The 14,151-nt window shown below is 44.1% G+C and overlaps 1 protein-coding gene across 2 annotated transcripts in view; it reads right to left on the bottom strand.

The window, feature by feature from the left end:
• Positions 1 to 201: 201 nt before the first annotated feature.
• TMEM104 (transmembrane protein 104) overlaps positions 202 to 14,151 on the bottom strand; it is a 77,445-nt gene continuing 63,495 nt past the window's right edge. For both annotated transcript variants that reach the window (XM_033139253.1, XM_033139254.1), the window contains exon 10: positions 202 to 1,660. In XM_033139253.1, the coding sequence (XP_032995144.1) occupies positions 900 to 1,660 (761 nt within the window). In that variant the 3' untranslated portion in view covers positions 202 to 899. The remainder of the gene's footprint in view (positions 1,661 to 14,151) is intronic.

Raw genomic sequence — 14,151 nt, 5'->3', positions numbered from 1 at the left:
GACCACGGTAATGCTGAAGCAACTTAGCAGCAAAAAAGAACTGTGGAAACAGGCTTTCCCTTCAATGCTTCATGCAATAAGGCTTTGGTGGTACCCACCCATACTTAACCACAACCTCCTTTTCACCCACTGCAAAGAATCAAGTATGGAGGGGATTGGGCATTACATACAGAAAACACAAAAGTGAACAGAAGCAAAATGCTCACCAGATGAAAAGTATTCATTTAAATCCACAGTAACATCTATGCATCTGATCCCACATTACATGCAGCAAGGCAGATGTTTGCTGGAAAGACTGTAACAGAAATGGAGGAAACAACAGAAGTGTTGGAGTGGGAAGAAACTACCCCTGGGCATTTTCTCCCTCATTTTTTGAGTTTAGGTTGACCCCACGCCATGGAACATTTCAATGAAATCTGATTCAACTAGTTGTGTCCATCCTGCTCTTGACTCTTCCATGTTAGTTGAGGAGTCACCTCAGGGGACATGAGAACGATAAGGAATCATTGCTTGCTTTCATTGGCTGCTTGCTTGACTGGTTTCAGCAAGGCTCACCCCTCCATCACTCTTGAGGGAGAGATGCATATCTGACAGCCTCTGACATATCATAGCACAAGAGAGGAAGACAGTTTGTATGGGAATCTGTGATCAAGGCAAAAACAGAGAGATGCTGTGCGCCCACAGCAGCCTGGTGGAGTGATCACACTCAAAGCTTTATACTTTGTAGGGGAAAATCTGAATTAAAAAAGGAACTGGACAAGCAGCACTGCACCCGAAATTGATAAAGTGAGCATCAAGCTCAAGACAGTATTAGCAGGTTCTTAAGAGGTGCAAGATCAGAAGTAGAAGTCTAGAAGTCACCTCCAGTTTCTTTGATAACAAACTGCATTGTTCCATCATTAGAGCTTAGTTTCACTCAATATGATATTTGCAGTCACAAACAGAAAGCAAAAAAGACCCCAGAGTAGGACAAACCCAATCCAGAATGTGTGCCGGAAAGGGGACAAATGTTTATTGAGGGTGCCATTTCCAAAGATCAGCTGAGTGTCTTTTCGGCTGCAATATGCTAAGAAAGCAGGGATGATATACTGGATCCCATTCCCAGCATAGGCTCCAGTAATGCCCACCAAGGACTCCAAATCGTGGGTGCAGAATGCCACGATAATGGGGGGAATGAGTGTGATGACTGGGAAAAAAATCCTATCTACTACCCACGGGTAGGTTCCCCCTTCCCGGTGGAAGAGCGTCTTCCAATTGTTCCTCAGAGTCACAGCAATTATAGGAAAGTTTGTGCTGATGGTGAAGACAGGAAAGAGGCCCAGGAAGTAGCGGATAACGGCGATATTGACAATGTCACAGCTGGTGAAGTTGAGCGTATACATATCCATGAGAGTCCCGTTCTTGAAGCAGTAGATAGCAGTGAAGGACAAGAGGCTGTAGAAACCCAGGATTAAGGTGTAATCCAGCAGGACCAACTTGTTAACGTGTTTCTTCTTGGAGATGGGAGTGATGAGAGATGGCAGCGAGTGCTGGCACATGAAGGAATAAACGCACACCCCAAAGAGATTGCGGATCCCTGAGAGTTGCGCTAAAGGAGGGTGACCTTCCCCTTTCCCTTTGGAAATCCGGAGAAGGGCTATAATTATCATGACGACAAATGCTGGAAGACAAGGGGTGGGGAAGGAGAGAGAAAAGGAACATGGTGAAGTCAGAGCAGAAGCTATGTACACAAAAATATATATTTCCTCCTCTAATCTCTGTCCTGGATCACTACAGTCTATAGTGCAAGTGATAAGGGACACACACACACATGCTTCCCTGGAGAAAGCAGTGCTACATACAAAGAAAAGATCTACAAGGAGATCAATATGTGTGTTCAGCACGAGGCTGTACACTGTGGGTGGGGACTCCAATACAAAAGTACAGTCGGCTATCTTTGAAACAGGGTTATCCAGCAATCGCACTTTCTCTCAGGGGCATCTGCCTCGTAGGAAATGGGTTTGACCCATCACAGCTGCTGCTTGAGTCCTCAAAGAAATATAAAATAAAACTGTTGTCTTTGAACACAACACCTTCTTTTTACCCCAGGGTCCCCAGTCTCATTCATGTTAGTAAAAATGCACTGAAGACATTTCCTAGCATGAGCATGTACTGCTTTGGCTGAAAGGGCATTTGAAATATTGCTTCTGGGCAGCACAGGCGTGCACAAGAGACAATGCTCATGCCCTTTGGTTTTTGACAGGATTTGTTTGTGGAGAGTGGGACTGTATTTTACATAAACGACACAGGCAGGAATATTTGCAACTGGCTTATGTTAAAATTTAGGGTATGTGTAAAGAACACAGTGACATTGTTCTGCATAAGGAACAGCCAAACAAGCTGCCTGGGACTAATCTCAATTGGGAGAAGGTCTAACAGGGACTGAAAAGAAAGCACTGAAAATTGGAGTTGAAATGCAGGCATAGAGCACACACGTACTTGACATTTACTACAACAGCAACATATAATGCTGTTTATTTGCTTGCCAAAAGAAGATTTGCTGGGGCAAGGCCCTGGCTACTGGCTGCCTCCTCCATCTCAGAGTTGCCTTTGCAGAACTTTGTAGGAAGGAGGTTAGGGACAAATCTTAGTTGGCTTTACCTGTCTTTGGCTCTGCTCTACCTACTGTTGGTCTCCCTGACTTCCACCCTACCAATCTTAATGGGCACCAGCGACCACACTCCTATTAGCTAATTCATTAGAGTTTTAGAAAACATACAGGTGAAACTCGAAAAATTAGACTATCGTGGAAAGGGTCATTTCTTTCAGTAATTCAACTTAAAAGGTGAAACTAATATATGAGATAGACTCATGACATGCAAAGTGAGATATGTCAAGCCTTTATTTGTTATAATTGTGATGACTATGGCATACAGCTGGTGAGAACCCCAAATTAGCAATTTCAACTTGGGGGTTTTCATCAGCTGGACGCCATAATCTTCACAATTATAACAAGCAAAGGTTTGACATATCTCACTTTGCATGTCATGAGTCTATCTCATATATTAAACTCCATTGGCTAATGAAAACAATTGCTTACATATATGGACTTTTCCACAATATTCTAATTTTTCGAGTTTCACCTGTAATGGAGCTGAATGGAGTGCCCAGAGGTCAAGGGACAAATCTTCAAACTGAAGGTCCTTGTACCCTTCATCATAATGCTCAACTTCCTGTTCAAGCACATCTGAGGGCCCTATTTATTCTTTATTTTAGCTCAGTAATATATTAAACGTTAGTGATAGTAACAAAAATAGTTTTAATGAGCTATTAAATTAGCTAACTCCTATTAGCTAATGAATTAGCTAATAGGAGTATGGGATCTTCTTCTCAATCAACTTGGTCCAAATATGCCCCACCCATTTCAGTCTGCCCTTAGCCAGCACCACCTTAAGCCTGTCTTCTTTCTTGGCTCCAGTCCAGGGGGTGGCCCTGGCTGCTGGCTGCCTCCTCCATCTCAGAGTTGCCTTTGCAGAACTTTGTAGGAAGGAAGTTAGGGACAAATCTTAGTTGGCTTTACCTGTCTTTGGCTCTGGCTCTACCTACTGTTGGTCTCCCTGACTTCCACCCTACCAATCTTAATGGGCACCAGCGGCCACTGCCGTTTAGCCAAGCAGAATAGTAGTAAATTTCTGCTTAAGTTTCATTATTGTTAAATTAATTTTTCTCTCCAATCTTCATTTCCTATGCTGACCTCTTGAACCTTGCGATCATAACAGCCTCTAAAACAGAAAGCAACCATTTTACAAACCCAAACCTGAAGTGGCTGGAAAAGTTTAGTTCATTCATTAGTCCCTCATCATTTCTTGTGTAGGTTACAGCCCTTCATGATAGTGTTCCAGAGCAGGGACACCACTGGAGGGGGAAGGGGGCCAAGTCTCTCCCAATTTTCAAGGAGGGGGCCAGCCCCCCTCTTAATTCCATGATGACCGTGTGCACACCATGTACACATGCTGCACGACAAGCTGACATCACTTGCACATGCTGCTCACAACACGTCAGCATGTTGCGCTGCGTGTGGAAATGACTCAGCATGTCATGTGACATGTGCACATGTGGCAAGCACGTCACATGGCAGATGCGCATGGCAGGCGGCACCACCCCCCTCAATCCCGGGGTCAAGCCAGTTTGCTTGTTCCAGAAACTGGCCATTTTGTGTTTGAAAGGGGAACGTCTCCTGCCCCCCGCCTCAACTTAGTGTATTCAGTGGGGAGAGTGACTGCTTAGGATAACAAATGGGCCAAAATGGGCTGTTTTGGCATTTGTACAAACTGTCTTTAGCTGTGGCTGAGAAACAGAAGCCCCAAACCAATTAATCAGACACTGTAACACACAGAATGCTAATGCACACTTCCACTGCACAGAACATTTAAAGCCATTTAAAAAGACGGACTTTGACAGCACAGCAACCAAGAGTGGAGACACAGGGACTAAAAACTCGTGTGCATACCAGAAAACACCCAATTAACTGGCCACTCACCAGAACCCAGCTAAATCCAGATTTTATATCAATGTTTGGGCTTATGGAACAAATGCTAGGGGTCCCTTAATTAAATTGACAAGCTGCACATTCTGAAAGACCCTATAACAGTAGCTACAAAAAGGAAGAAAGTCCCCCTGTAAATTGAGTAGCGACTTATACTGCCTATGAGCAGGCGCGGAGGAAGGCTCTTGGCCGCTCGGGGCGGCGCGCGGAGGCACCCCCTGGGGGCGGGGTGTCTCGACGCACGCCGGATGGGCCACGCATGCGCAGTCCATCCGCCCCGGCGCTGCTGCTCCCGTGGCAATTGGGCGACCTGCCGAGCGGGCGGCGGGTTGCGGGGCTGCCCCGTCCATGCGGATACCAGGCGGGCCACCAGGTGGGTGGTAGCTTGTGGGGCTGCCCCATCTGTGCTGCTTTATGGATGGGGCAGCCCCACAAGCCGCTGCTTGCTTGGCGGTTCGCTCGGTCGCCGCGGGAGCAGCGGCACCGACTCGGATGCACTGCGCCTGCCCAGAATTTCCGGGCAAGCACAATGCATCCGCCCCGGCGCTGCTGCTCCCACAGCGACTGGGGGAGCCGCCGGGTGAGCAGCAGCTCATGGGGCTGCCATGTCCGTCTGTGGAGCAGCATGGACGGGGTGCCGGGGAGTGGTGGGAGAGGCCACCAAGTGTCACCCCTACTCCCCTGGAACCTGGGGCGCCCCGCCCCTATCGTCCCTCCCTTGCTATGCCACTGCCTATGAGTATTATGGAATCAAACCTAAGATACAATATTCAATAAATTCAAGTGCACTTTTCCAAGTCATGTGCACTTTCATTGTAGTTGCCTATGCAGAACCACAAGATCACTCATTGTACCAGGGGCACATATGCTTCCCAGCATCCAATGTAGAACTCTATCTATATAAAAGTGGTCAACTGTCAAGAAAAGCAGGCCTAACATGTCAAAGCCTATTTTGTTTTCCAGTTCATCATTTGAATACTGACATGCTAACAGAAAACTCTTATAGACAATATATTTCAAGGACTCCATTTTTTTATACACAAAGCAACAAGAACTGAGCAATTTATACGGGTTGCTATCATCCTACCATCATTTCTTGTACTGCTTGGTGACTACCATTAAGTGTCTGGAGAGTCCTCATAAAGAGAACCTTCTTTGTGGCAAAGCATCACCAGATTGCCACAATTTTTCAAGGATCTGCTTTGGTCAGACCACACCTGGAATATTATGTCCAGTTCTAGGCACCAAAAATTAAAAAGGATATTGACAAGCTGGAATGTGTGCAGAGGAGAGCAACCAAGATGATCAAGGGTCTGGAAACCAAGCCTTATGAGGAACAGTTGATGGAGCTGGGTATATTTAACATGGAAAAGAGGAGACTGAGAAGACATATGCTAGCCATCTTCAAATATCTCAAGGTCCATCACATGGAAGACTGAAAAGAAGTTGAGACTGAGACTATCAATACTATAAAGAGAAATTAGGAACCTTCAATAAATAGTGTTTTACATATATAATAAAAGATAGCTCAAAGGGTGGAATTTTAAGGCATGTGGGCCTTCCAGTTACAAGTTTATCTCTGTCCACTGGACCAGACAGGCTTGCAGTGCATATTACTATCAAGATGGTGATGAGGATTCATTAAATTTCTATACTGCCTTTCATCCAAGGATTACAGAGCAATTTAAAATATAATAACACAAAAACACATAACATAGTAACAATAAAAAATAACCGCCATGAGATGTTCTGTACAGTAGAAGCTGTTAGAAACCATTTGCCACCTCTTTGTTTACTGGAGAATTTCCTTTAATTATTTGTCTTGAAGACACACACAAAAAGGAAAAGGGGGGGGGGACCAAAGATTCGTTATGAAGCAGCTGGAACTGCTCCTTATAAGTCTCTTCTATTAATGACAAATACAGAAAAACTACAAACCGCCACAGCAAAGGTACAAAGCCCTTCAAGTCATCTAGAACCTGCCCAAGGACACCAAATATTCTCAACAGAGTTTAAGAGAATTGTGAGCTCGGACATTCTGACAGGAACAAAGGAACAAGAGAGCAGGAGTGACATGGAAGAGACAGCTCTCAAGAAAGAACAAGCAAGGCAGGTTATTCTTCTCAGAAAAAGCAAGCAGAAGATATCCAGATCTTTCTCTTTGGGGAAAATAATTTGACTTGTGGTGTCCAGTCCTGTATCTCTGCCATAGCTTAACTATATTTAACTGCAAGACCTCTGCACCTCTTCCCCTGCAGAGAGAGAAGCAGTAAATCTCTACTATCTCTGCTCAATCAAGGGTGAAGATCTGACCTATTTCCTTGCCAAGTTCCCTTATCAGGTACAGGCTGCTCATTTAACCCATTCTTTTCCACACCAGAAGCAGCATGCACTTTAAGGAATGCAAGCCACTCTCAGTATTTATTCATTCATGTGTCCTGCTCTTGAGCCCAGTGTCTGAGAGCAGCTTATACAAAATCAACCTGCAACAAAACAGTCCTTGCCCACAAGCTAACAATCTCAATCAGTGCTCGCCAACCGGGGGTCATATGCCTCCCTGCCCCCCCCCATGATATTCCAAGGGGGCCACAGGCAGAAATCGGATAAATGAGGGGCCACAGCATGAGACTAGGGAGCCACAGAGGGAAGTGAGAAGTGAAAAAACAGAGAAGTGACTGAGAAAAGAAAACAAAGGTGTAGAGTGAACAGAGAAGTGACTGTGCTTCCCAATGGAGGGAGCACCATGCACACTCTGGCAACATTGCTTCCGCTTCCTTCTCCCTCCCACTTCCGCACTCCAGCGCTGCGTGGCTGCAGTGTGTGGGGTGCTATTTCTTCATGCAAGTATTACTGCACAAAGAGATATGTTGCTGAATGCAAGAGTTACTCAGCCTCACGCGAAATCACCTTTACATAATGGACAGGGGTGATCTTCAGTTATTCCTCACAGCAATAGAGCCGGATTTTGTGTAAATGATAAAAATTATAAATAAAATACGTTCTATTTACAAACAAAACACTTAAATAGGATGGAGCTGACCTTTCAGTGAAGCTATCGGCATGAACCCCATAGACTTTCCCACACTTTCCAGACTCTTGAACTTAATGCCTTTTATGTCACCTGGTATGTCTACTAATGAAAACAGGTAGCTGCTTGCTAGTCAGGGGAAACCTGCAAGGGCTCATTTTTCATTCTAAACCTGCTTCAGGAGTCAGTCCAACATGCCATCCCTGTGCCTCACGGGATGTGATGGTTTTCCAAGCCGGAGACCAACAGGTACACAAACACCAAGTCATGGTGGAAGAAGAGCTTGGCTATTTCTCCTTTCTGAACCAGCAGGTGCTTAAAGGGTAGCCTACACTGCGAAAAGCTGACCTGATTTTGCCTTCCTGTAGAGAACTAATCCTGTGAATTGGTCGATTTCTCTCACCCTTTTTAAAAAAGCAAGTTATTTTTGTGACGAAAGTGCAAGGCCTGGTCTGCTGACTACTGAATTCAGTGAAATGACCTCTTCTTCCCATCCCACACTGGATATTTAAGGAGTATCATCTTATTTTCCGGGTAAGATGATGGGTACTTCTGAAATTCAGGCACTTTCTCCATTATGGAAGATTGTAACGTTGCAAAGCTATCAATAGTTATGCAACACTTATATATACGGACTCCTTTATGAGAACTGTACCAGCACTTGGAATAATAGGTTATTTTTCCTTTTTCAGCAGAGCTCTGATCTGCCTTCCTAAATCATACCATTTCAGCCAAGTTTCTTATTTTGAAGTATACGGAATTTTTTCAATGCACATTGCACAAAGGCCTGGTGAAGTTCAACACTCCAAAGCTATCCTGGCAGATCTATTTTCCTAGTCAAGGGGATATAGGAGGACATCCCTTTCCCTTGTGCTGCTGGAACTATACAGCTAAACATTCACGGGCTAGATTTATCTTCCTGTCCCTATGTGGCAGCAAGATGAAGACAAAGCTCCAAAACCCAGTTATGTCCAGTGATAAATCAAAACGAAGAGAGGGTGATAGTCTGTAACAGATAGCTCCTGATAGACCAGGAAGGAAGCTGGGTTTTGTGGGCATATGTGAAGCTCTCTACGCATCTGTATTCATGTAACAAAGGCAATGGGGATGAATACAACAACTCAAATGCTCTGGTAGTCTAAAGCAGAAGGGGAACCTCAGACCTGGAAGCCCTCCAGGCCTCTCTTATCTGGCTCCTGGGTTTCTCTAGGCCACACCTCACTAGCCCTGTTTTATACCTTCCTTGGGTGTTTTCCTGGTTGAAATACATCCTGAAGCTTTGTTCAAATTATTTGCGCTGTCCACTTCTGCCTCTGGTCATTATCTACCACTGCGGCTCCTAGAAGGGAATATGGCCTGCAGGCTGAAAGGAGTTCCACACTCCTGCTCTAAGTGATGCCCTTTATTCCAACATTGGCTTTCCCAGCTGCTCAGCTCCTGCTCAAATAAAGGTCTCTTACAGCTAAAGAACATCAGTGGCCAAGTTCACCCTTTCCACAGAGACACAGACAATGTGCCAAAAATGGAGACATCTGATAAAGGAGAATAAGAAGCAAAGGCAAAATATGTGGGAGCCAAAACTGTTAAAATTATAATGTGGTTTTATTATTGTCACTAGTTATTTACTTTAAAAATCCCTCAATGCACAGCCCACTTAGCACTATTTACAGCTGCAAAATGAAAAATAAAGCAACACTACCCCCATCTATAAGGGACACGGGTGGCCCTGTGGGTTAAACCACATAGCCTAGGGCTTGCCGATCAGAAGGTCAGTGGTTATAGTGATTAATTTGAATATGATAGTTTAAGCAATGATAGATTAAAGAAGTATAGATTAAAGAGATAGAAGTATGAAAACCATGTGGAGGGTTTGAGGGAAGTCACGGCTTTGAAAGCCAAAGTGTTAAAAGTATGGATGTTAATGTGAAAATTTTCTTTTTTCCTTTTGCAATGTTTGCATATAATATATATATATGTATATGAAGGTCAGTGGTTCGAATCCTCGCGACGGGGTGAGCTCCCGTTGCTCTGTCCCTGCTTCTGCCAACCTAGCAGTTTGAAAGCATGTCAAAGTGCAAGTAGATAAATAGGTATCACTCCGGCGGGAAGGTAAATGGCGTTTCCGTGTGCTGCTCTGGTTCGCCAGAAGCGGCTTAGTCATGCTGGCCACATGACCTGGAAGCTGTACACTGGCTCCCTTGGCCAATAAAGCGAGATGAGTGCCGCAACCCCAGAGTCATCCACGACTCGACCTAATGGTCAGGAGTCCCTTTACCTTCATCTATGTATGCTCATTTACCATTACTGAATAGTTACCTTCATCATTTTATTTAGAAAAGTGAGCGCAAGGAGCCAGGTTTTGTGAAAACAAGGGCTGATCAAAATTTCTCTGGAACTACACATGGCTCCTGGATAGTTGAGGACAGGCCCTCATGAAGCATTTGTGGAAACACAGGAGAGAAAAAGCAGTGGAGGCGACGAATAAAGAGAAACCACATAAGGCAAAAGATAAAGGATGGGGATTATGTGTTACTTTTAAAGACAGCTCTTCTTCCAAAGAGCTCAGATTGGTAGTTCAGTCTCACACCCCTGTGCGGTGGCTTAGTCACAGAAAATGTGATTTGCCCAGTGAGCTGCAGTACTGGGAGTCCTACTTCAAGCATTGGAATCCCTAACCTATTCATACATAAGCCACCTGAACACAACCAACCTCTGATATGGATAAGAAAGGATGTTGTGTTGTGCTACTTTTTAAAGAACTAAAATAGATCCTGGTGCAATTCTGCAAATGGAAATAATAGGATTGTTATTTCCATTCCCTATTTTCTCACTGGCAAACACATTATGTAATGATTACGATGAGATGAAAGGACAACAGTTGTTAATTTGGGATGTTCTCAGGCTGGTCTGTGACCCCTGAAGGAAGCGAAAGGTCCCCTGAATGCACTTCTCAAGACTTCCTCAGAGCATGTAGCCGACATGTCCTTGAAAGTCACAACCTCCTTAGAGTTGTTGAAATGAGGATCTCTGGCAAGTCTATGCAGCATTACTAACTGGGAAATAAGCAGGAGCACAAATTCCCAACAAAAAGAAATGCAAATTCTGCAAAGACAACTTTGGTATCATGCATTGACACATAATGGCAGGATCATGTTGAGGCAGCTTATAAAACAGATTTACATATGTTTTACTGAAGTATTAACACATTCTATGCCACACAGAAAGGTGTTGAGGGGGTCTCAAACCAAGGTTTCCAGCAGTCAGTGTTCCAATGCCTTTTACGCCTTCATCCTCAACAACTCTGCAGTGTCAAAGCTAGTGTCTCACTCCCTGAAGCAGCTGCCACTCTTGCCTTGGGTTATGAATTTTTGTTAATGAAAATGTTGGTTAGCTGGAGTCATGAAGGATCTGGTATATGCTGGCAAGCAGCTTTGCCTTGCTTGCTTGCAACCTACCCAGTCACAGAGAAATGGAGGGTGAAAAGCAGTGCCACCGCTGCTGAGACCTATACCTGAAAAATAAAAAATAGGCAGGGCAAAGAGAAGAGTGAAGATCCAGGAGTAGAAATGGAGTGACCGGGGGGAAGGCATTGGAAGACCCTCTCTAACCTGGTGGTGCCTCCAATATGGTCAACTGTCTCTCCAAGTCAATTAGGTCACACCAAGCCCCCCCCCCCAAGCCCTTGCAGCCTTCTCAGTATAAGCTGCCTGTCTAGGCCTCTGGTCTCCTGATCATAACATGTTTGCCTTTGGCCCTTCAACCCCTGGAATTCTTCTTTCTGCCTGGCTCAAACTCCACATTTGCCTCAGACCCTACTATCCTTGATCTGATGCCTGAGACAAAGCCCATCTGCAGCCCACCTCAGAGTCAGGGAAAGGCCCAACACATACTATTATTAAATATGATGTCTTCATGTAGTTGTTTTTTTTTAAAAAAAAGGAGCTAGAAAGAAGTCACAACCTAAGGTAGTAGTCAGGAAAAGAAAGCCAAGGTTTCCTGCTCAAGGTGCTATAAAAGCATGTTCTAAAAGAAGATTTGCCTGCGCAATATGATCAGGCTTGTAACACATGAGAGCAGCAAGGAAGGCACATAATGTCTTTTTCTTCCTTGCACCTCTCCTAGAACAAAGAGAAAATCTGAAGGGGAACTAAAGAGCGATGAGACTCCCCCTTGCAAGACCTGCTGTGAGGAAAACAAATGCTGTCTGCCCAACTTGACCCAGAAGATGATGATTTTAGAGAAGTGGACAACTCTGCTACAGGGAACTGTTCTTCTGGCCAGATGTGGAATGAATATGTATGAGCCTATATCTAAACATTGGTACTTAGGGAAAGCCTGGAAGTCTGGGGATATTAAAAATTCCATTTGTGGCAGAAAGATAAGGACACAGAGCTCCACAGGGAACACTGAAAAGTTAGTTTAGCCTTCTCAAGCTCATCAGGTATTGTTTGACAGAGAGTGTGAAGCTTTTCGGAATGAGTGCTCCTGTCACACATAAAGCAAGTGTAGGCCAACGGAGGCTTCAGACCACCAAGAAGAAGTCAACAACAGCAGGGACTGAAACACTAAGTTTTTCTATGGAGTCTTGCACTGGTCACTACTAGAATCATTCTGCCTTCATGCTAATTGTTTGTTCTCATGCTGACAATTGTTGGAGGATGTTGATACTTTTAGGTTATCTGTACTGGTTTGTGACACCTCATTCAAAAATATACCTAAATATCATCAAATGGCATTCCTATACAAATATGCTCCATTTTCATAAAAGTAATGTTCATGTTACTTGCGGAGCTAAAATGTGTTGGCTCTTGTTTTGCTGATCTGGAATCCAGCAGTTATACTGGGCAATGTGACTATATCTAATTGTTTCAATGCTGACTTATAATTCTAAACATTATTGGTCAAGCACATCAAGCAACATTTCAGCAACTGTGGATAACTATGCTAGGTATCTGCAAGGCAACAAAGTCAAGAGCAATTTTATACGACTGTATATACACTCTCAGACGGAAACGGCAAAGGATCTTGTGGCACTTTAAAGACTAACAAATTTGGTCCAGACTACAGTTCACATCAGGGACGCGGGTGGCTCTGTGGTCTAAACTACAGAGTCTAGGGCTTGCCGATCAGAAGGTTAGCGGTTCGAATCCCTGCGACGGGGTGAACTCCCGTTGCTCAATCCCTGCTCTTGCCCACCTAGCAGTTCAAAAGCACGTCAAAGTGCAAGTAGATAAATAGGTATTGCTCCAGCAGGAAGGTAAATGGCGTTTCCGTGCGCTGCTCTGGTTCGCCAGAAGCGGCTTAGTCATGCTGGCCACATGACCCGGAAGCTGTCTGCGGACAAACGCTGGCTCCCTCGACCAGTAAAGCGAGATTAGCACCGCAACCCCAGAGTCGTCCACGACTGGACTTAACGGTCAGGGGTCCCTTTACCTTTACAGTTCACATCATCAAGTGTTATCCTGACTTCCACACATGGTTGGTGAGGGAATTACCGACATTGAGGTCAGAGGGAAATGAAATGCAGAAAAGGACAGTGATAATTACATAATTTACTATGAACATCCACAAACCAGGTATTGATAACACAAACATATTGACACTACTAAGCTTTAATACATGTACTGTGATAAAAATCATTTGTCTCAATTCATTCCATACTAAACCTCTTGATATACTATAGTTCACCTAAGGACTGAATCAACATAAAGGATATTTAACTTGCTGACAAAAGCAAAGATTTTATATTGTGAATGATATGTTAGGGTCTATAGTTAATTAAACACAGTAGAATTCAACATTCTGCTTTTACAATCTTTCTGTATATACAAGCATTAAGTTTGCCAGATCCCCCTACTTCTCCCCCATATGTGCTGTTCTGAGGGTTCTTCCAACCCCCACAGAGCCAATTTTGGGAGTTGCATGGAAAAGGAAAAGGGAGAAGTACTGTTGCACAAGTGGAATAATCCTGCCCATAATCATTATTATTTATTTTTCTACATTTAATTTCCCTCCATCCTCACTGTTAACACTTCCCACCACCACCATGTGTATAAGTACCTCTAACTCTTTCCATGTGCCACAAGACTCTTAGTTGGTTTTGCTGCAACAGAGTAATAAAAGACTACTACTATGGAAATTCTTGGCCAGAATGGCTTTCTGGTTGCATGCAACAGGAGATATACACAGAACAGGAGGTGTAAATTGAGGTATCCCATTTCCCAGCAACTCAGTTATTCTACCTTCCCCAGAGCCATATATTCTTCAACTTTCAGTTTTCATTTCTCCAAGTAATGCAGAGCAGATGAGAGCATGAAATTCCACCCCACCATCTTGACAGAAAAGGAGGTGCCCATAGCCCATTCCTTCCCTCAATCCACTTAGAACTATTTGTTTAAGCAAGCACTGTGTCAAGAGTTTTGACACATTTCTGGCAGAGCTATCCATCAGTCCTAGCTGATGGCGTGACAGAACTTTCCTCCCAAAGTGGAGAATCAATACGCCAGTACATAATGATAATGAATCACCCTCTCGCAATACATGCCTCTTGCTTTGTTCCTCATCAAAAAAAGTATCAGGATAGACTCTTAGGAAGAAG

Source organism: Lacerta agilis, chromosome 2 (assembly GCF_009819535.1).
Source record: "Lacerta agilis isolate rLacAgi1 chromosome 2, rLacAgi1.pri, whole genome shotgun sequence".
NCBI lineage: Eukaryota > Metazoa > Chordata > Lepidosauria > Squamata > Lacertidae > Lacerta > Lacerta agilis.
Note: the sequence above shows the minus strand (reverse complement) of the source record. Positions and strands in the feature narration are given on the sequence as shown.